Source organism: Glycine soja, chromosome 17 (assembly GCF_004193775.1).
Source record: "Glycine soja cultivar W05 chromosome 17, ASM419377v2, whole genome shotgun sequence".
Classification (NCBI taxonomy): Eukaryota; Viridiplantae; Streptophyta; class Magnoliopsida; order Fabales; family Fabaceae; genus Glycine; species Glycine soja.
In genome coordinates this window covers 10,086,425-10,108,265 of record NC_041018.1, presented here as the reverse complement: position 1 = coordinate 10,108,265, position 21,841 = coordinate 10,086,425, and the positions used below count along the sequence as shown (strand labels likewise).

Genomic DNA, 21,841 nt, shown 5'->3' with positions numbered 1-21,841 from the left:
CCTTGAGCACCTCATGTAGATCTATCCCTAATTAAAGAGTCAGTAATGCGTTGCAAAGAAGTGAAACATATGTGGAAAGGAGTCAAATCACGAATGTGAGCCCAAACTTGAAGAGATTTCCTGCAAGAAAAAAACAAATGAGCATTTGACTCAGTCTCATTTGAACATAAAGGGCAAAGGGAACCCTTGTTAAAAAAAACAGCTTTGTCAAGAATAAACAATCATAGAATGAAAGACATTTTAGGAGGGATTGCTGAGTTCCATATAACAGAACACCAACTAACAGTAGGCTTGACACCTCTAATGTATTCATAGACTTTACCAACAAATAATTATTCATTGGTGCTCCAAGATTAAATCCTCTAAGGATTGAATTTGTGAATATGTGTTTTGATGTTGGATTTTTTCTTATTCCCTTTTCCACCCACATCCTATGAATCAACGATTTCCCTTTTTCTTTTTTCCTCTTTATATCCATGAGCGACGGCTGGGATCGCTAAAAACGACAAGCGTATCACTCTTGAAGAACAAAATCCACAAACGTCACAACGCATAACACATTTAGAAACAGACACTGAAGTCATCAGCGAGGACCTATGGGGTAGGGCCAAGTGTCCACTGCGTTTTCGTTTATCAAAACGACAAAGCATCGGTCCCGTGTGTCGTCGTAAGAGGTTTTTGTGGTGCCACGTCAGCATTGTATACGGTATTCGTGTGAAATTTCAGCGAGGTTTGCGGTTGGGAAATTTTAATATAACAGGAGAGAGAATCAAAGCATAAAAGAAAAGAAAAGAAAAGGGGGAGAGGGGGATATGCTTGGGCCTACAAAAAGCCTCACGAGTTTGATTTTTGAGTGCAAAGCATGTGCTTGTGTCACCAATGGTGTAATTTTAGACCCTGTTTAATTACTCGCACATATTGAGAAAAAAACAAAACAAGACAACAATTAAGCTTAAAAAATATTAGGATTGTTTCTGTTTCGTGCGTGAGGAAGACAGAATCCCATACTCACATTGCCAAACAACTTAAATTCACGTTGCCAAATAAAGTTCTTGCATTAATATTTAGTACTATCTTTTGATTAATTGAAAGTATTGTCTTCAATGTTACGGAAGAAGAAAGTATTATCCTAATTCCTAAGTGTTAGAGTAATAAGTACGGCATAATTTCCAATTAAAATGAAACTACGGCAACTTTTTCGTTCCAATCCTCTTAAATAAATGACAAAAAAGACAAAAAAAATATATTTCCTACACCTTCGTTAATGCTCCACATTTTAGTCATGCAAAGGATTTACATATATAGAGAGATAGATGAACCAGCAGGGATGGGGTAAACTTGGAAGTTTTGGTTGTTGAGATGAGTGATTCATGACGTCTAGGATGGTAAAAATTAAGAGCATTGCTAGACGGTACGAGTAAGCATGAAATGCAAGTGTTTAAAATTGATTGGTTAATAAATAAATAAAAGATAAAAAGTGAGAAGTATTTGTGACGGAAATCATGGTCAAATAATGTTATAACACACTTTGTGGATATTAATCTAGTACTAGCTAGCATTTCGATTCGTCTAGTCTTGTCTCGTACCACTGCTATGGTGGCACGCTGCTACCAACCTCTCGGCGACGCTCCAGTCACCACTCTTCTAGAGATATTGGCTGGACGTTCGACAGGTTTTATGAAAGGAGGGTGGCTTCATATGAAAATTGTGTACTAAAATTAATTTAAATGTCATTAATAATGATGTACTATAAACCACATGAGACAATGGTGCATCCTAGCCATAGTCCTAAAATTAATCCAATTCAAACAGGGACCGATTGTAACTTTCCCTGTACCAAAATAAAAGTTTGTTTAATTTTTTTCTTCCTTTTTACTAACTCAATTAAACGCAATTGTTTTCCCTTGTCACGCAAGCAAAGCAGGAGTACTTCGGGACCCCATATAATCCAAGGATATCATTGAGCAAGCAATTATAAGTTAGCTAGAGTAAAAAACTTCTCTCCTGTCGTTTTAGGCATCTCTATCTTATTATCAATTTAGATTCTTACAATTTCTCAAGTCGAAAGCATCTTAACTAGTATTGTTTTTCTTTTTATGGGAACCTATCTAATATCTATATACCTATATGCTTAACAGCAAGCATGTGTGGGCAATATGATTAGATGAAAAGTTCAATATCAAACCAAAAAAAAAAAGCTATGGGCTGTAATCCACGCCTTGATTAAAGCTCTTTCGGTGTCGGTGTATGTTTTCATCATTGTATCAATTTACCTGCGTACATTTCCTCTTCAAGTGTATATTAATTCATTAATGTTCTTGCATATGGATATTAATTAATAACCAGTTATGTGATATATTAGTATTGTCATAAAAAAGAACAAATTATATAAATATCTCTCAAGTTTGGATATATTACATGCACTTTTTTTTCTTCTTAAAATGCCTTTTTTATGCACCCCTGATGAAATCTGTTAATTAACGTTGTTTTGTTTGTGAAAGGTTGAAATTACCCTTTATAGTTTTGAAACTCTTCATTTCGTTGCTCCATCACATGTTTTAAAACCTCCAAAATGTGTTTTACTAGGATTTGAGTTCCCTCTCTAGTTTGATGGTCACCATCTTCGTTTGCTAGGATTTCAACGATCACTTTATGTGTTTGCTTGGGTTAAAAGTAGATTTCTTCACTAGTTTGAGTTTTATAATATTCGTCTGCTAGGATTATCTTCTCTTTTGGGTTCCACGATGGTGTTCGGCTTCTGCATTGGCTTCGACGATTGTGTTTAGCCGATGGTTCGAGTTGGTTGGTGTTTGTTTGCTTGTGGTTCAACCTGAACTGTGCACGATTGAAAGTTTGAATTTGTTAAGGTGTGTGTTTCATGCTTGTATTTAAACCCTAGAGTTTAGTTTTTTAATTTGGTTAATGTGATTTAAGTGGATTTTATTAGTGTTGTGGACCACTGTTATTGTTATTGTTTGAGACAATTATTGTTGTTGGGAACCACGGTTGCTGTTTGAGACAACTGTTGTTGTATTTAAACCCTATGTGTTACTAATAATAATTTTTCTATAAGGCAACAAATTCTGAAGCCATAATAGCTGTTGGAACTGAACCAACAAATTCTAGTGTTCCTCTAACCCAACAATTTGGAGTTACCTTTCAGGTATTCTTAAATCATTTCTAGTGTTCCTCTAACCAAGTTGTAAATTATTTGCAAACTAACCCAATTTTTAATTTCACTGACAAGAATCACAAACAAATATGTAGGGGGCGAGTCAGTCATCCAACCAAGAAGGCAATAATAACATAGTTGAAGGTTCAAAGAAGAGAAAAAGATAAAAACAAAGAGCCAAAAGACTTAATAGAAATTAGAATATGATTTGATATATTGTAATATTAGTTTATGGGAAGACTCTTTTTTTAAGTATAAACTTGTCTTTTGCCAAACAACTTCATGTGTAGGGGTTGTTTTATGAAAAACAAGCCTATTGTTACTAGATACTAAATAGGGCTTTGATTTTTAATTTTTTGGGATAACTTTATTTTGAAGATACACAATAGTAGGTCAATTGAGAGCGTGATTTATTTATGATTGCTTTTATTATTATGTTACGAATGAAATTGATACAAATAAAATACTTTCTTATGAATTGAATGTCTTTATCCAATAGTTTAATTTTATGATTAGTTATGAATTGATTCTTAGTATTTTGAATATAACGTGAAGAATAAGAAAGAAGAATGATTTGTGTAACTATTGAATCTTAACTTTGAGAATGAGAATGAATAATGAGAGAAATGAAAATATAAAACTACATTTACATTGAAATAATTCATTTTAAACATTACTAGGTCATACTAACTAATATCATTAATAGAAACTCACTTAGTAACAACCTAAAATAAACAGTATAACATCAATTCATTTTAAACAACCACCTAAAAATACTAATTACAACTAAAATAGCAATAACAGTTACAATTAACACAATGAATGTTGCAAGATTTCCTTTCAACCATTCACAATTTCCTTGTAAATCTAACAACTCTGTCTCCATTTGTGCAAATTCTCGTTTCATGCATTCCATATTCATCTTCATGTCTTCCATACCTGTCTTCATGCATTCCATCTACATCTTTAACTTATCATAATCATCTTCAAAAAAATATTTCAACCCAATCAAACCTATTACAACCTATGGCCTTACACGTATAAAATAAACGATTCGTATTGGATACGGTTCTGCTACATTTTATTTCCATTAGTGAATCACACACAATACTTTATTTGGTGTTTCACAAATACCACACCCCCATTAACACTGTTAGAAGATGCAACCCTTAACTGAAATATTTTGTCGAACACCCTACAAGCAACAAACAAAAACCAAAAACCAAAAACTGTAAAACAAAAACACAATGATATAATATTCTAAATTTGATAAACAATGAACAACACCACCAACAACAACACCCAACATCACAAAACAACACTCAACAACCCACAATAAAAACCTTTAACCCAAAAAACACACAAAATAGATACAAAAAGGAAACAAAAAAAATGTACCTAACTGTGAAACAAACTGTTAGACGGATATGAAGAAATCGCTTTAGCTAACAGGAATCAAACAAAAACCAACAAAGACATGAAAAATCCCTAAAATATATGATTTAAACTGTTGGTAGGGAGAAGACATGAATATTTTTGTCATAAAAATTCTCTTAAAGGATCATGTGACTATTCTGGGTAAACGAATTAACACCATTAGTGGAGAAGAAGAGATACTAGTGTAATTGGAATCTCTCAAAATAATGAGTGTTTGTGTAAGAATTAAATACGGAAGAGATGCGCATGTAACATGTCCAAACTTAGGGGGGGTGTTTATTTAATTTACTCTAGAAAAAAAAACAAAGAAAGATAAATTAGACACTCTTTATGAGGAAAACAAACAATTTAATAATTATTAACTACATATAAAAATAATTATTTATTTTTTATCCACCGTCCTTTTGTGTTTCGTTCTCTTCTCCTATCGTTTTACAATGTATTGTTAATTAATGAGCTTCTCTAATATCCTAATTGAAATTAAGAACGCAGGATATGGATATCAAGCTCAAGATTTTCCAAGATGCGTGTTTAATTAAAGTAATATATGGACCCATGGGAGCAAGTAAGTCAATATCTTCCACCCGGTAACGTTTCAATTTTTCACGATCTCACTCGTTTATAGGAAACAAAAGTCAAAATGCAAAGAATTTGCTGCCTAGATGTACCAAAAACGGGATGAAGAGTTTATTTTTCACAGCCAATTATATTTATATAGTTAACTGAAGTAGTGCTGAGTACTTCATTACATCACATGATCCCTGCTTTTTAGGTGGCTTTTTAACTTTCACCAGGCCCGTTGAATAACCCAATTTAATCAAAGTGCCCATTACTTGTTACGCCATGCCTCCTTAATTTGATTATTCTCAACGCTTATGCAAATTAACGTGGCAAGAGAAGTAATGAACTTTTCTAAGAACATCATCTCTAGTTGGGACCATTATGGTATCAGGTATCCCACTATTAAAGAAACGGAGGCAGTAAACTTCAATCTAGATCCAGTTTCTACTCAACTCTCATGCGGTAATTAACCCAATGTTAAAAGTTAAAACCAACAACAGTGTAATGAAAAGAAAAAGGAAAACGCTAACATAAGAAAGAAAATCATTTAATGAGTGAGAGTAAGTGAGAGTTACGTAGTACATTATTAAATAAGCAGGGGAGATGTAGTAAAAGAAGGTAACATTTGATTAATTGTCGTGCAGTTAGCACATTCCTCTTTGTTATATTTACAAGAGTGTTCGTAGCTTCCCCCATCATTTGGGGCTTGCTTAACGGACAAAACTGCCCAACTGCTATCCCGTAAAACCAGAAATCACGAAGCACTTGGGTCCTACATGTTCAGTTTAATCATGCCATTTAGCCCGGCTTTAATTCCTTTATAAACACCCTCCAGCTACGTACTTTCCTCACACAACACAAATCAAACATGGCCACCACTTTTCTCTCTCTCCTCTTCCTCCTCTTCTCTCTCCTCACCCCGACCCTCATTTCCTCTTCCCCTGTCCAAGACCCTGAATTTGTGGCCCAAGAAGTTCACAGGTAAACCCACATTCTCTTTTCTCAAACCTACTTGTACAACACACATCTTAATGCAATGTCTAACACAACTCATTTTCTAGTTGAAATTTATTTATTAAATGTCACAATATTTGTTAAAGAATGTGTTAGTAGCACATTAGGTGTATTTTTTTTTACCAAAAAATACAACTTTTTTGTGGACTTTGGGTGTATAAGCATGAGACACATTAATGAAATTAATGTTTTTTTTTGTGTATTTTTTTTATTTGGTGCAGGAAAATCAATGCTTCTGTAGCTAGAAGGAATTTGGGGTACTTGTCCTGCGCAACAGGGAACCCCATTGATGATTGCTGGAGGTGCGACCCAAACTGGGAGAAGAACCGCCAGAGGCTAGCGGATTGTGCGATTGGTTTCGGCAAAAACGCCATCGGAGGAAAGAACGGAAAAATCTACGTGGTGACAGATTCCGGCGACGACGATCCGGTAACCCCCAAGCCGGGAACTCTCCGTTATGCAGTTATTCAAGACGAGCCTCTCTGGATCATCTTCGCAAGAGACATGGTGATCAAGCTGAAGGAAGAGCTGACATGAACTCATTCAAAACCATTGATGGAAGAGGTGCTAGCGTGCACATTGCGGGTGGTCCATGCATAACGATACAGTACGTAACAAACGTTATAATCCATGGGATTAACATTCATGATTGTAAGCAAGGTGGGAATGCTATGGTGCGGGACTCACCACGGCACTACGGGTGGAGGACCATATCGGACGGTGATGGCGTGTCGATCTTTGGAGGGAGTCACGTATGGGTTGACCATTGCTCTTTGTCTAACTGCAATGATGGGTTGATCGATGCCATTCATGGGTCTACTGGGATTACCATCTCCAACAATTACATGACTCACCATGACAAGGTCATGCTTTTGGGCCACAGTGATTCCTACACTCAGGACAAGAGCATGCAGGTCACTATTGCTTTCAACCACTTTGGTGAAGGCCTAGTTCAAAGAATGCCAAGGTAAAGTAAAGTTAAAATCTTGGTCCCATTTTCCAAAATTGCTTTACTTGTGAAAATTGAGAAAAATAAAAGGGAGGGAAAATAGTCAAAGAGAAAAAGCTATTACTATGTGGGGGCCACTAGAGATGAAAATTGAAAAAAAAAATATGTTGGTGATGAGTGCAGGTGTAGGCATGGATATTTTCATGTGGTGAACAATGACTATACCCACTGGGAAATGTATGCCATCGGGGGAAGTGCTAATCCTACCATCAATAGCCAAGGAAACAGGTTTGTTGCACCCGATGACAGATTCAGCAAAGAGGTAAATAATTGAGTAATAAATTTAGTAAATTAAAGTGTTTTTATTATTATAATGAAATAATATTATTTATGTGAAATTGTGCAGGTGACAAAGCATGAGGATGCACCAGAGAGTGAATGGAAAGGATGGAATTGGAGGTCAGAAGGGGACTTGTTGGTAAACGGTGCGTTTTTCACGGCATCGGGGGCTGGAGCCTCCTCTAGCTATGCAAGAGCATCTAGCTTGAGTGCAAGGCCATCTTCATTGGTGGGGTCCATAACCACTGGTGCGGGTGCACTCAGCTGTAGGAAGGGTTCCCGCTGCTGATTATGACCCCTCCATTAATTCCAAACCAAAATTATCAAAAGGGAGGGAAGGGGAAACAGAATGACCCTATTAAATTAACTATGGTCATTTCTTTATAGTTAGGATGTATACTTTCCTATCATTTCCTTCCTGCATTCTTTTCTTTAGTTTTTTTTTTTTTTTTACCATTGTTTTCCACTATTTGTCTTCTTTTTTTTTTCTTTAGCTTTTTTACTTTTGGGTTTCTTCTATGGTCTACTTTTGTCTGATTACAACCTCCGCTGTAAACCTCATAGAACCAAATTTGTGAATCTGGTCTGTGAGAAAGCAAGTGCAGAAGAGTTGATATATATATATATATATGATGATTTTACATGTTTCTATGTTGAATATTGAACTCTCTCTCTTTCTCTTTCTCTTTCTCTATCACTTTCTCTCTGTGGTACCGACACATGCGCAGACACACAAGTGCAGAGTGTTGACTAAGACCAGAAAACTAAAAAAAGTGAAGGGAAGTGCATTTAAAAGAAAATATTCTAATCCCACCAATCAAGCTAAAATGATAGGTGTATTAGCGGAGCAATCCAAAAAGTTCAACGACCGATATAACTGTTAACTAATCGACAAAACAAGGTACAACTACAAACTCAGTAGAATACCATTTGCTGTGTAGGTAGTACTGGTTAAGTTCAATAATGATACTACGTATCTTGGTGAGAATATTTCTTTTTATTATTAGAAAAACAAGGCTTCATTGTGAATAAAATTTTCAATAATTTAGAACTAATAGAAAATGAGGAAAAAAAGAGTTCAGAAGGAAGAATTAAGAATTTCATGGAAAAAGAAATCTAAGATGAAAATGAGAAGTAAATATGAACAAATAATGTAGAAATTTATATGATAGCTTGTGGTTTTCACATTCTTAGGCACGTTCTCGGTGTTGGACGTGGAACTAAATATGAACTCTAAGGTGAAAATGAGGGAAAATTTGTGTTATTAATGTATATTTTTTTAATTAATTACAAACGTGTTTTTCTCTACAATTTCGTTTCTCCACATTATGTAGTTTTCAAATAGAAACTTAAAGTTATATTCTATGTATTTAGCTTTCTTTTTGTTATTATTACTCCCTCAAACTAATTTTCATTCTTTCCATAAAAGATCCGTAGAAAGAATTAAAAGGAGTGAGCGGGATGTAAAAGCTACCTAACAATAACATATGACCATAGTGGAAAGTAGATTTATGTGAGGACACTGGACACTTTATATACTTTAATCATTTTTTTACCAAGATAAATATTTATCTTTCAACCAGCAAGCAGGTGAAGCGTGAATGTAGAACATTAATAATTAATAATTTGAAGGGGAAAAAAAAAGTGACCCAATCCTCGATGGTTACAACTCCCTTCCATGAGTTTGGGGGAGTAGATGGGTAAACCAGCCACCCCAGATTCAACTTTGAGCTGAGAGCAGGTGGGTGTGGAGGAAAAAAGATAAAAATGCACATGGGTTGAGCCTCTTAATTAAGTGGAACTTCTTTTCATCGAAGTATTTGATGTATATGTGATTGTGGGTGGATATACTTAAATTAGGGGTTTGGCTTTAATATTACCTTTTTTTAAGAAAACAAAACATTCTTTTGAATATATTATTGCTGTGAGATTTATTGGACACATTTCATGATTTTTTTAGTTTTACTTAAATTTTGTCTTATTTAAATGTTGTATATATATAAACTATTTAACAGATAATACACTTCTTAAATAATTTCTTATATTTTATTTTTATTATTTAAACAAGTCTTTAAAAATTAGAAATTTGTGATATTTAACAAATAAAAACCCAGTTAAATTTTTAAAAAAATATAAGAAGTATTGAAAAAAAAATAAAAATAAGAGCTTTTTTTTTGTACAGACAATAAGAGCTTGTTTAAATCTACTTCTACATTTGTAACAAAAAAATCTACTTCTATATTATAGTCAACTTGATTTATTGAAGTTTTTTTTTTCTTATAGGGTTTAGTTTTGCTACCTAAGACCGTAACCATATTTACGGACCAACCCAATTGCATCTAGTTCAGGGTCAACCCAATTGCATCCCAGACCAATAAACCAAAAAAGGAATAAAAAAGAAGAAGAAAGAAAGACCAATCAGCGAAAGCCCAACTTGATCCATATTATTAATGTAACCCATAATCATTCGTCCCTCAATTTTTGTCTCTAGTGATTTTTTGTCTCTCAAACTTGTTAATCATATTTAGTTCCTCAACTTTTTATTTGTTCCTCAACTTGTCTCTCTTCTTTTTTTTTCAATTGTTACAAATCAATCCGTTTATCACTTTTTGTCAACTCAACTTTTATATTCTCATTTCCGTTTTCCAAATTTGGATGAATTGAATCTATTAAATTATTCTAATATACCTTTTTGTTCGATTTTTTTTTTAAAAGGCCAGAATAATATATATATATATATATATATAAACAGCCTCACTTTAGCACAAGAGGTGCCAAAGCAAAACCGACATACAGAACGTTTACAAAGTTGCAGCTCTTGGTCCTGAGATTAAGCATTACAAAAGCAAGTAAAGCTCTTGTTCGATATTTGTTAATTAAAATATTCTATATCAAATTAAAAATTTGAAACTTTTCCACCTTGAAAACCTTAACCTCATTCTACATTTGTTTTAAAGTGGACTGCATTTGTAACTTCTGAACCTTTAAAATCGTTTTGTATCACAAACTCCTAATCATTGGAATAAAAAATGATTTGTTTGAGAATTTTATATATAATTTTTTTTGGAATGATTAAAATTAAGCGATTAAAAAAATTATCAAAAAAAAAAACATACCTAAATCATATTAGAAGTAGAGGTGGCAAAAAGAACTGATCGGCCTCATTTCACCATCCACCCACAAAAAATTGACCAACTCGTCTTGTCTCACATTTTATAATATATGGATTCAAAGTGACGACTTACCTTATTTTTTGTCAAAATTAACATATCAAAATAATAATAATAATAAATGTATTTTAGTTAAATTTATCTTTTATAAATAATAAATACTTGTTAAAGAAATTTGTATATGCATAAAATATCAAAATAAATATTAATATTTTAATAAAAAACGGGTTGATAGGTTGTCCCATCCCACTTTTCTCTTAAACTCATTTTTGAAAAACCAAAGTGGGACATGTTGAAATATATTTTTAAATTTTTATATGAGTAAATAAAGAAAACTATAATAATATATACACCGTTAATTTTTTTTATACTCAAGTAATAAAATTGGTATTTTTCGAAATATGACCCAAGCCCAATTGTCAACTGTGGGCAGCGGCTATTGTTTCTTGCATTTCCACTATTACATCTTACACTTTTCATTATATTTAGAAAATTTTATTTCGAAATATAATTTTACATTTTAGAATGGACATTCCAAAAATACAAGGAGAAGTGTAGATACAATAATAAAAATGCAGGAAACAAATGTCGTGGGTAGCTATTGTCTTGGAAAAAAAGACTACCAATAGCAAGCAAATGTACTGGATCCCTCTGCGAGTGCAAAAGAAAATCTGGGCCTGGGCCCATCACCATCCATCACTGATCTTCTGAAATACTTTTCTTTCGCCTTTTCATAACTCACAGACATTGCTGTATGCCTTTACTATGTCAAATATGCTGACAGCCACATGTATTATAGATTATAGACTTAGTTTTAGTATCCTGCAAGAAACGAGGGCATACAAATTGTTTTTTCACTGCATTATAAATGTCATATTAATAATTCATAATACATGTGAATAAACATGAGAATTATATTTATTTAGATATGTATTGTAAGCATTATAAACATGTTCACATTACTGTTTTTAATTGTTTAAGCACGTTCTCTTATTTTATTCAGGATCACATCAATTGGAATTATAGAACAGAAATGATATAGAAGATTTTTCCCCTCAATGAAATTCAACGTATCATCCAATACTATTTAACATTTATAAAAATTAAATTAAAAAAATATTATTTTATTTTACAAAGCTCGATTTTTTATGAGTAAATTGAAGATAACTTTATAATAGAAAAATAAATATATGTATATTTAAAAAACAACAACAAATAAGATCATAAGAAATCACAAAAATGAAACAGACATGATTACTTGATGAAACAACTAAGATAATAAGAAATCATCAAGTTTTTTTTTTACTAAGCAAAAAAAACTTGATGAAAAAAATGTGTGGTTTAATTTATTTGAATATTTTTGTTAACGTGTAACACGCGGTGGCTGCGTGGAAGGAAGCAAAAAACTCATGCAATATCAAATTAAAAGGCATAAAAGGACAAGTTAACGTCGAAGTTTTTAACTCGCAGCAACAGAAGTAATGTCTGTGATCTGAGTAGGTTCACTTGACTTCTCTGATATGCTTTACTTGCATCGACGAATCCTCTCTTGATAGGAGAAGAAGAAATTGAATATAAATATTTAAATTAAAATTGTTTAGAAGATAAAAAAAGAAAAAAATTACAATAAAATATAATTTTGCCCTTAAACATAAAAATAACTAAATAAATTCTAGTATTTTTTTTTTAAAATCCGAAGATGAAAAGGAACAAAGATAATACTTGTCTAGTTATTCTTCTTTTTGCGTTTGAAAAAATATTTGTATCAAATTTTATATTCATATGATAATAATTTTAATCTTTATTTTTATACCCGTTGAATATCTATAATGTATACTTACTACACCATCCTTAAATGTAAAGCCTGAAAAAAAATTCTAAAATTTTAGGTAAAATTTATATCCAATATTTTGGGTAATGTAATTTATCAAATCTCATTTTATTTCTTTTATTAACTATTGTATTATTTATCAAAATTTATAGTTAATTATTTTTAATGTTTCACTATCAACATATAAAAAGACAAATTATATACCGCAAAAATTTACACAATTCTTAAAAAAAATTGCGTATTATATTTTATATGTACTAGGGTGTATTTGGTAGGAATAAAAAATAGAAGAAAATAGGCTGAATAGAAATAGAGAAAAGAGAAATAAAAATAATAAAAAAAATAAGAAATAAAGTAAAAATAAGAATGTTTGGTTTAAGACAAATTAAAAAGAAAATCATTCCATGCTTCTACCGTGAGCCATGAATTGGCTACTATTCTTTTCCTATGACTTTTGTGGAGAAAATAAAAAGATGTGAGATTCATATCTTTTTAATTTTCTCCCTACTTATTTTTATTATCTATTAAAAATATTTCATTTTTCATATTTATTTATTAAGGGTGTGCGGGTGTTATTATTCTCTTATGAGATATGTTTAATTCTTATGGCTAAAAAATATCTTTCTTTTATTTTGACCGTGAGAAATCTGACAATAAATTAAGTGTTGAACTAAATTTTATTAATTTTAAAAGTAAGAAAACTCTATTTAAACTATTAAAACTAGAGGAATTAAAATTACTTGTTTGATAAATTATAGGAAAAACACAATTACGAAAAAAAAAAATCATTTCAATAATACATCCAACAACAACTTAATTTAAAGAAGCATATTAAAAGTTCATATATGAACTTGAAAAAAAAAAGCAAAAAGGAAATAAGTAACCAATTCTTGTAAAAAAGAAAAAAAAGGGAAATAATTAATCAATTAAATTGAAGCATTGTTTTTGGCGTCTTGTACCTAAAAGTGCATATATGATAACCTCTAACTTATAACAATATTTTGAGAGGTGGACCCTAGACAACGAATAAGAAGCTGCAACGTGGGGGATTTTTCTTCCCTTATGAGTTGGAATGGATGAGAACGTGTTACTCCCTCGTTTCCTATTAATTTAAGATTCAAATTTAAAATAGTATCTAATATTATTTTATAAGATTTAATTTATAATATTTTTATATTAATTATTTTTAGATTATAAATATTTTACATTAAAAAAGTATATAATATATTGATAAGTAATTAGAAGACAAAAGAATATTAAGATAATGATAATTTTAAAAAATATAAATTTAAAATAAATTTATTCATATCAATTAAATTAATTATTTTTATTAATTTTAATACATTAAGTATCTTTTTTTGTGAAATGATAAATTAAACAACGGACAAAGTATTCCCCCTCCCCCTTAAGGTATAAAACAAAAAAGATTATGTAATAATTTAAGTTGATCTAATGATGAGAGATTAAAACAACATGAATAAAGTCATAGATTCAGATCTTAATAGATGGTAACGTACAACAAAAATCCCAATAGATGATTAGGTGAGAGTCTTTAATGTTATTTCGTCTTTTATTTAAAACTATGTTATGGCTTATGTAATTTTTATTTTATTTTCTCACGGTTTTTGGAATTTTTCTTAGGAGGTATTCTTCTTTAATTAAAACAAAATTGAAGCTAAGTGTGATTATTGTAAAAAAATTATATAAATAAAATATCTATAATGCTAAAATATAGGAACGTGAGATTACTTGTGAGGCTGATTTAGATTCGAAAAATAAGTTAAAAAGCAAATATGAGTAATGTGTGATATTTAACAATTCCAAAAAATGAAGAAACCAGTTATCACACTAGAGATAGATGATGGTATCCATAAAACCGGTTAATATTTTATAGGCTAAAATATATTTTCATCTTTTTATTTTATCAAAGACCTAACTTTAGTTTCCTTATTTTTTAATTAAGATATTTTATTTATCATTTTTAAAAAATTTATGATTTTAGTCCTTCATTTTTTAATTGAGACATTTTGTCTCTTATTTTTTTAAAAAATCTACAATTTTAGTCTTGTGGTCAATTTCAATTATTGATTTATGTATTTCTTATAAATATACATGTCTATTTATTATTCACATGATAAATATTATTTTAAAATTAGTTAATTACTAATAAGACTAAGTTATTTAAAAAATAATTAAAAAAGTACATAGACAAGCCTGAAATTAAAAAATGAGACTAAAATCGTAAATTTTTTTAAAAATCCAAAACAAAATATCTTAATTAAAAATTAAGAAAAATAAAATTATAAAATTTTACAAAATGAGAAATAAAATATCTCAATTAAAAAATAAAAAAATCAAATCAAATTTTAATAAACAAGAGATAAAAATTAAATTTTAACCTATTGTATATTAATAACATGATAAGAAAATATAAATGATCTAAGACGAGAGAAAATTAAATAAAGATGATAAGAAATATAAATAATGCTATATTGTTTAATTAAAGATAGAGTAAAAAGAGAAAAATCTTTGTTAAAAATAAAGCTTAAATATTTATCCTTTCATTGTTCAATTATTATTTTTTTCTTGGATGAATTTTTGGGCCCTTGATTGATACTCCTACCATGTTATTTCTCTGACTCATTTGGAAAGGGTGAGTTTAAGGAATGAGATGGTTTATCCTATCCATTAGCATAAGCAGTCCCTATGAGCTGAGTTGGTTTAATGGTTTATCCATTCCACGTCAAATCATCACAATACAATCCACCTAATCCCCTTTTTGTTGCACCAATCCATGTGTGTATCCATAGCGGAAACCGTTACACTTTTTATATTTTTTTATACTAGGATCCACTTGGCAATTAAAAAATTTAATAAATCTTTTTTTATATTAAAATCTGTAATTGTAATAAGAACAATTTGAAAATATAATAAGAATACTTATAATAATATTTTTTTTATAGAAATTAGTTTAAATTATATTGACTTGTCTGTTAAGAATATTTGATAACATTATTTTTTAAAATTATTTATATTACCAACAAAAATTAAGTCTAGTGGAAGAAATTAGTGGTGAATTAATTTTGAATTATTGTTAAGAAAGGTGTTTGTATTTAATATTTGAATTAATCAGATTGTCTTTAAATAAAGATATTATTTATATTTATCTATTTTTTCATATAACAAGAAAAAAATTGACAATGATTAATTGCTATTTTTTACAACTTTTAATTTCAATAATAATTAAAACTTAACTTTCACATTTATAAACTCATAGTATTCAATACGATTCGGGACAATGATTTTTAACACTCGTATTTAATTTCCAAACTTTTTATTCATTTATATTTGATTGTTTGTATTTTTTTTATTTTATTAATATGTAAACTAAAAATAGAGAAAAAAATAAGTCCTTGGTCCATATGATAATGAATTACATTCCTTAACTAAGTATTGAACTTGAATCTTATGAATAATAAAAAAAGAGTTAAGAATTATACTAAAAGTATAAAATGCGTGAATATTTTATTCCAATAACATGTTAAAAAATTAATGATCTTTTCTCTTTTTCCTTTTTTTACCCTCATTTATTCATTTTTAAAATAAAAATTCAATGTATTTATTAAAAAAAGTCACTCAAGTGTAAGTTTTGTAATACTAATTAAATATAATATATAAAATTATATCATATTATCATCATCATTATAAATATTTTTTTATTAAAATATATTTATGTTCATTTTTTTATATTTCAATTTTTTTAATTATATATATAACTAAAAAAATTTAGCCTTTTAGAAATACTCAAATGTATATAAGATTAAAAAGTAAAATAAATAAATAAATAAATAAGTAAATATTTTTTCCAAAAGAAAATAAATATATTAATTGAAGTGCCAATAATCATCTCGTTTTTTTTAGAAAACCAATAACTCTCTCCTTAATACACACATCAATGAAGATATTTGCAAAGCAACATTGACAAACCACTAAAAATTGTCTGATATGAAAATTTTCAATCTTTTCGTCTTTCAATCAAAAAGCCTATCATGATTCATGGATTAATTGGCACGATACTGCGATAGTAATGGATGGATTTTCATTTTGCTAAATAAATATCTTCTTCACAGTATTAACCTACAGCATTTCTAACATTATTTTTTTCAATGGAGTGAAATTTGTTTTGTACCATTTGAAAATTTTGTCACAAAACTTTATTTTTTTAGAAACTTACTATAAAAAGAAACAAGGTGTGTTATAATATAAAAAGAAACAAAGTATATTATTATAATATAAGAGAATCCATTCTCTTTCTTTATGAGATTTTTTTAATTATCTTTAAAGATTTTACAATACTTACTCTAAAACTATTTATTTTATTTATCCAGTAGTGGTATTTTTCGTTTCCATTCTCATCTTCAAATTTCTATTTAAAGATCGCAATCCAGAGCGTGAAGAATAATAAAAAAAAAAGATTGATTGAATTTATATTTTATGAATAAACAAAATGTGATTAAAAAGAAAAAAATATTATTTTAATAATTTTTTTGACAAAAAATAGTAGAGAAAACGTACACTCAATTTCCAACAACGCTCGTATGGCTAATCATGTACTGTATAAATATGATTAATTTTGTTTCAATTACGCATGTAATTAATCACGCAAAAATGACTAACTATTATTAGACATTTCAATAATTTTGTAACATGGTTAATCACTTGTAAAATAAAATTAATGACTATTAAAATATTTCAATAAGCTTATGATATTATTAACTAGAAAGTGAAAGACAGGGAGACAAAAAAGAAGGTAATATTGACTAGTGAGAGCGGTGGACGGTGGGCAATAATGGCGCGTGTGAATAAAATGAGACAGCAATGCGGCACGTGGTTCATTGCTCAAACAAAAGTTTCCGTGTTTTGCAACTATATATACTTTACATTCATCCCCCATGTCTGCTTCTTTCCTTCTATAATTCTTCATTGCTCTCAATTATCAATGGCTCCCCAAACCATTTCCATTCTCAACCTCTTACCAGAACCTGATGTCTTCATTCACACTTCCCATGGAACACGCATTCCAGCCCACGCACCCATTCTGGCTTCTATGTCCCCGGTTCTGGAGAACTTGATAGATCGCCCACGTAAGCATCGGAGCTCCGAGAGAATAATCCAAATCCACGGCGTCCCCTGCGACGCTGTCACCGCCTTCGTCCGATTCCTCTACTCCTCCAGGTCAGTATCTGCACAATCAATTGGTACTATATTCATTCGAATTTTCGGCGAATGTGAAATGACCGAGGTGCCCCCCGCTGCAGGTGTACGGAGGAAGAGATTGACCAGTACGGGATGCACCTCCTTGCATTGTCCCACGTGTACATGGTGCAGCAACTGAAACAGAGGTGCATCAAGGGTTTGACCCACCGTTTGACGACGGAGAGCGTCGTCGACGTGCTGCAACTCGCGCGTCTCTGCGACGCGCCGGATCTCCACCTCCGCTGCATGAAGCTCCTCGCCAAGAATTTCAAGGCGGTGGAAGCAACCGAGGGATGGAAGTTCCTCGTGAAACACGACCCCTGGCTCGAACTCGACATTCTCCGCTTCATCGACGAACACGAAACAGTAATTAACTAATCAACACAATCAATTAATTAATTTTCAAACTGAGTGAATTTTTCTTAGTCCAAGATCAGAGATTAATTTTGTTTGCTCGCGATGCATGATGGTCGCTGATCAAGTTTTGCAAACATTACCAAATTGAGTGAAATGAATTATAATTAAACTGTAGTAGTATTGCTTATTTATTGATTGTTTGACAGAGGAAAAAGAAATCGAGGAGGTATAGGATGGAACAGGGGATATACGCGGAGCTGAGCGAGGCGATGGAGTGTTTGGAACACATATGCTATGAGGGGTGCACCCACGTTGGACCGTACGACGCGGAGGTGAAGAGGGAGAGGACGCCGTGTGGGAGATTCGCCACGTGCCAGGGTCTTCAGGTTCTGATCCGCCACTTTGCCACGTGCGAGAAGAAGGTGCGCGGTGGCTGCGTGCGGTGCAAGAGAATGTGGCAGCTCTTTCGACTCCATTCCTATGTTTGTCACGACACCGATTCCTCCTGCAAGGTTCCCTTTTGCAGGTAATTTTCATTTTTAAATTGAAATTAAAATACACACTCGTGTGACTTGTGACTTTCTTTGCTGTTTGCGCGTATAATATTAGTAATAAATTGTTTGCGCGTATAATATTAGAAACTCCCCACCTTTTCATTTTGGTTCGAATTAAACAAACTAATTCATTCCATGCACACAAAATTAGTTTTACATGACCAGTTTTATTTGTTTAATAGCAGGACCATGACGAAAATTAGCTTTGATGCACCTTTTTAATTTCTGTGATGAGTTTATGTTTTTTTGAGCTGTGCCACCGCAGAAAGTTCTACTTATTATTTTGATAAGGAGTTATAGTCCATGATTAGTTGGGATATTGCTGTTTAGTCTCAAAGGAATTGGATTTTTTAGCAGAGGGGAGCATAAATCGTTTTCATTTGAGAAATAATATAATCTGGTTGTGATATTATATCTGATTCCCTTGCCCGGTTACTTAATTATTAAATCTAGGGTATGATTCAAAAAAAGAAATTATTAGATTTGGGGTCCCATCATAAATTGTTTCATGTTCATCAACGAATTAGTTTTCGTGTTCTCTACCCTGTTCTTGATATTTTTCAGGGCTATGTATAGTTGGCCGGCTCGTGTCTTTATTCAATTGGTTCACCAACTCATCATTTATCACTCTGCCATTCTTCACCACCACCAGCTAGTGCCTAGTCAATTCCTAGTCACGGCTTTGTTACATTTCATATACCAAATTCACTTATGCGATCCATAAATTCCATAAGACTAACGTGGTGTCTAGTTATTAGATCTACCTCCCCTTGGAGGATCATGTGTCAAAACATGCCAAACATATATCAGTGCATGGGACCCCTACGAAATAAAATATCCGTGGTTGGTGATATATTTCTACTTTCTTCATTATAGAAAGAAAAAAAAAAGCCTACTAAGCTATTAACATAAATTTGACCTTTTTTTTCCACCTAACATATTCTTTAACACATTATTTATCATTGATTAAAATTTAATGAAAACTATAAAATTATGAAAAAGACTCATTAAGTAGAATACAAAATCCACCAAAATTTATAATTTCCAACAGATTTCAATCAAAGAGAGTATTATAAAATATGTTCGTAGTATTTTTCTTTTATCAATCATCCCTCTAATTGATTGCTAGATTTACAATACAAACCAACGAACATTACTTACTCATCAAATCAAAACATTAACAAATGCTAATATTCTCATGCTTATCTCAAAAATCATTTTTTTATTCATGTATGAAACTTTTCGAACCAAATTGCATTGCTCTTATCTTAAATTAACAAGTTGAAGTTGTCTAATATAACGTCCATTTTCAGCTGGTGGTGCACCCCAAAGCCCATGTCGCTGTCCTTGTTTTCTTCTAATCCTTTGATGATTGTCTTGTCTTATCTTTTTTGAAAATTGCTCAATGTGTCACTGTGGGTTAAGAATTAACATTGCTTTTTTGGGTGAATGTGACAGGCAATTTCAATTGAGAATGCAGCAAGAGAAAAGGAAAGATGATGCTAAGTGGAAACTACTAGCGAGGAAGGTGGCCTCAGCCAAAGTCATGTCTTCATTGTCACTGCCAAAGAGGAAGCGAGATGAAGAAACAAGAGTGACGATGGACAATCCCGGGATTAGAAGTTTTAAATTACTATGAATATTCTTATAAATAATGATGTATAGGACGGTGTGTTCCGTGTTAGATACTTGATAGAGCAGTTTCTATAGGGAGAGAGTATTCTGCTTGCCGGTTTGTTCTGTGTAAAAGCAGGGTTTTTGATGGTGTGAACTTCTTGTACTTGGCTCTTTTACTTGAGAAAATGGTAAATTGAGTGGTACCTTGAAAGTTGTAACGGTAAATTTTGTTTGTTTGAACCTCATTTTGCGTTGTCTGAGCATTTGAGAATATTGTAAAGCTAGTGTTCAATTTGATGAATTATTTGTGTAGAATATTCAAATATTCATTTTAAATAGTTATATTTATACTTGGAATGGTAGAACAACTTGAGTGATTGTTTATTTTTATTATGTCATCTCATATTTTCTGCAATTAGAAATCAGAGGTAACTAAAAAACCAGACACATCATTAGAAGGTCTTGAATATTGAGGAGAAAAACATGATTGACTAAAAAATTAGATTAAAAGGTTTTGAATATTTGAGTTTTTGTTGAGGAAAAAAACATGATTGACTAAAAAATTAGAGATTCCGTGTTAAAGGTCTCCAATTTGAGTTTGGTAGAAAAAAAATATGATTGAAAAATAAATATCATTAAAGGTGATTGATTATGATAAAAATTAATCATTAATAAATTAGTAAATATTTTGTATTAATATCATGATTATAAAAAAATTTAAAGATTTGATCATGATTTAATTATTGCAAATGTTGGGGAAGATATATATATATATATATGTTGGTTGTAACTTGTAAGAGAACTGAATACTAGTAGTATCTAAAAGGAAGAACAGAATAGTGTGAATGATGATTACAGTCCTTAATTTTGAAGTCAAAACAATAGGTAATGGCCTGCATATTAGTCCCACAATGGCACAGACTGACACACATTGGTCCTACGAAATAGCCAAAGAGGGGATCATTTGTAAAGCAAAAGGAAGCCATTGGGGCGTTAGTGATGTTCTTCAGGAACCCATTTACCAAGCAACTCGACATTTGCTTTAGTATGTAGCACAGGCCGTTGTCCTAGACAAAGTTAAGTGCATGAATTTAAATTGAGAGGCACTGCCGAAAGAACATTATAATACCATTGACTATTTTGAAGCCCGTCATTGTGGAAAATGTGGTCAATATGAAGCAAGCATTAGCCTAGGGTTCCGCTAACTTGATCATTGAGGAAATATTTGTGTCACAACGGTTTGTGAACGGGTTATGATATTCTCATATTAAAAACGTCATATGACTAATGTCACTTACTCATCAATTCTACTCATTACTTGATTAGGAAAGTAAAAACGAAGTCCAATTCTCCCACTTGGATGAATCGGAATTATTTGTAAAACCTGTAAACATAAGATTTACATCAAGTGGTTTTTAGTGGGATCCACTAAACAAAAGAATGAAAAGAAAGTGGTTTTTATTTAGTTTTTACACATATAATTTTAGTGATTGTTTTAATCAAAACTTATTTCTTCTAATTTGAAAATAAAGGAGAGAAAAGACTGAAAGACTACGAATTTATTAGGTGAAAAATAAATAAATT

General features: G+C 31.2%; 1 protein-coding gene and 1 pseudogene across 2 annotated transcripts; both read left to right on the top strand.

The window, feature by feature from the left end:
• The first annotated feature begins 5,997 nt into the window (after positions 1–5,997).
• Positions 5,998–8,130, top strand: LOC114394208 (annotated as a pseudogene). Its single transcript, XR_003662668.1, has 4 exons — positions 5,998–6,151; positions 6,406–7,151; positions 7,317–7,455; positions 7,540–8,130. The product of XR_003662668.1 is annotated as a probable pectate lyase 18 (transcript).
• A 9,285-nt stretch (positions 8,131–17,415) lies between these two features.
• LOC114393988 (BTB/POZ and TAZ domain-containing protein 1-like) lies at positions 17,416–20,601 on the top strand. Its single transcript, XM_028355521.1, has 4 exons — positions 17,416–17,708; positions 17,792–18,095; positions 18,293–18,612; positions 20,099–20,601. Exons 1-4 carry the CDS (start codon positions 17,473–17,475, stop codon positions 20,277–20,279), a joined length of 1,041 nt encoding a protein of 346 aa, XP_028211322.1. The 5' UTR covers positions 17,416–17,472; the 3' UTR covers positions 20,280–20,601.
• Positions 20,602–21,841: the final 1,240 nt, after the last annotated feature.

What these genes read in the sequence shown, in the direction of transcription:
- LOC114393988 (XM_028355521.1), top strand. Translation starts at nt 17,473, where the DNA reads ATGGCTCCCCAAACCATTTCCATTCTCAACCTCTTACCAGAACCTGAT. An exon ending in TCATCGACGAACACGAAACA is followed by an intron (nt 18,096 to 18,292) that starts GTAATTAACTAA and finishes ATTGTTTGACAG; the next exon opens with AGGAAAAAGAAATCGAGGAG. An exon ending in TGCAAGGTTCCCTTTTGCAG is followed by an intron (nt 18,613 to 20,098) that starts GTAATTTTCATT and finishes TGAATGTGACAG; the next exon opens with GCAATTTCAATTGAGAATGC.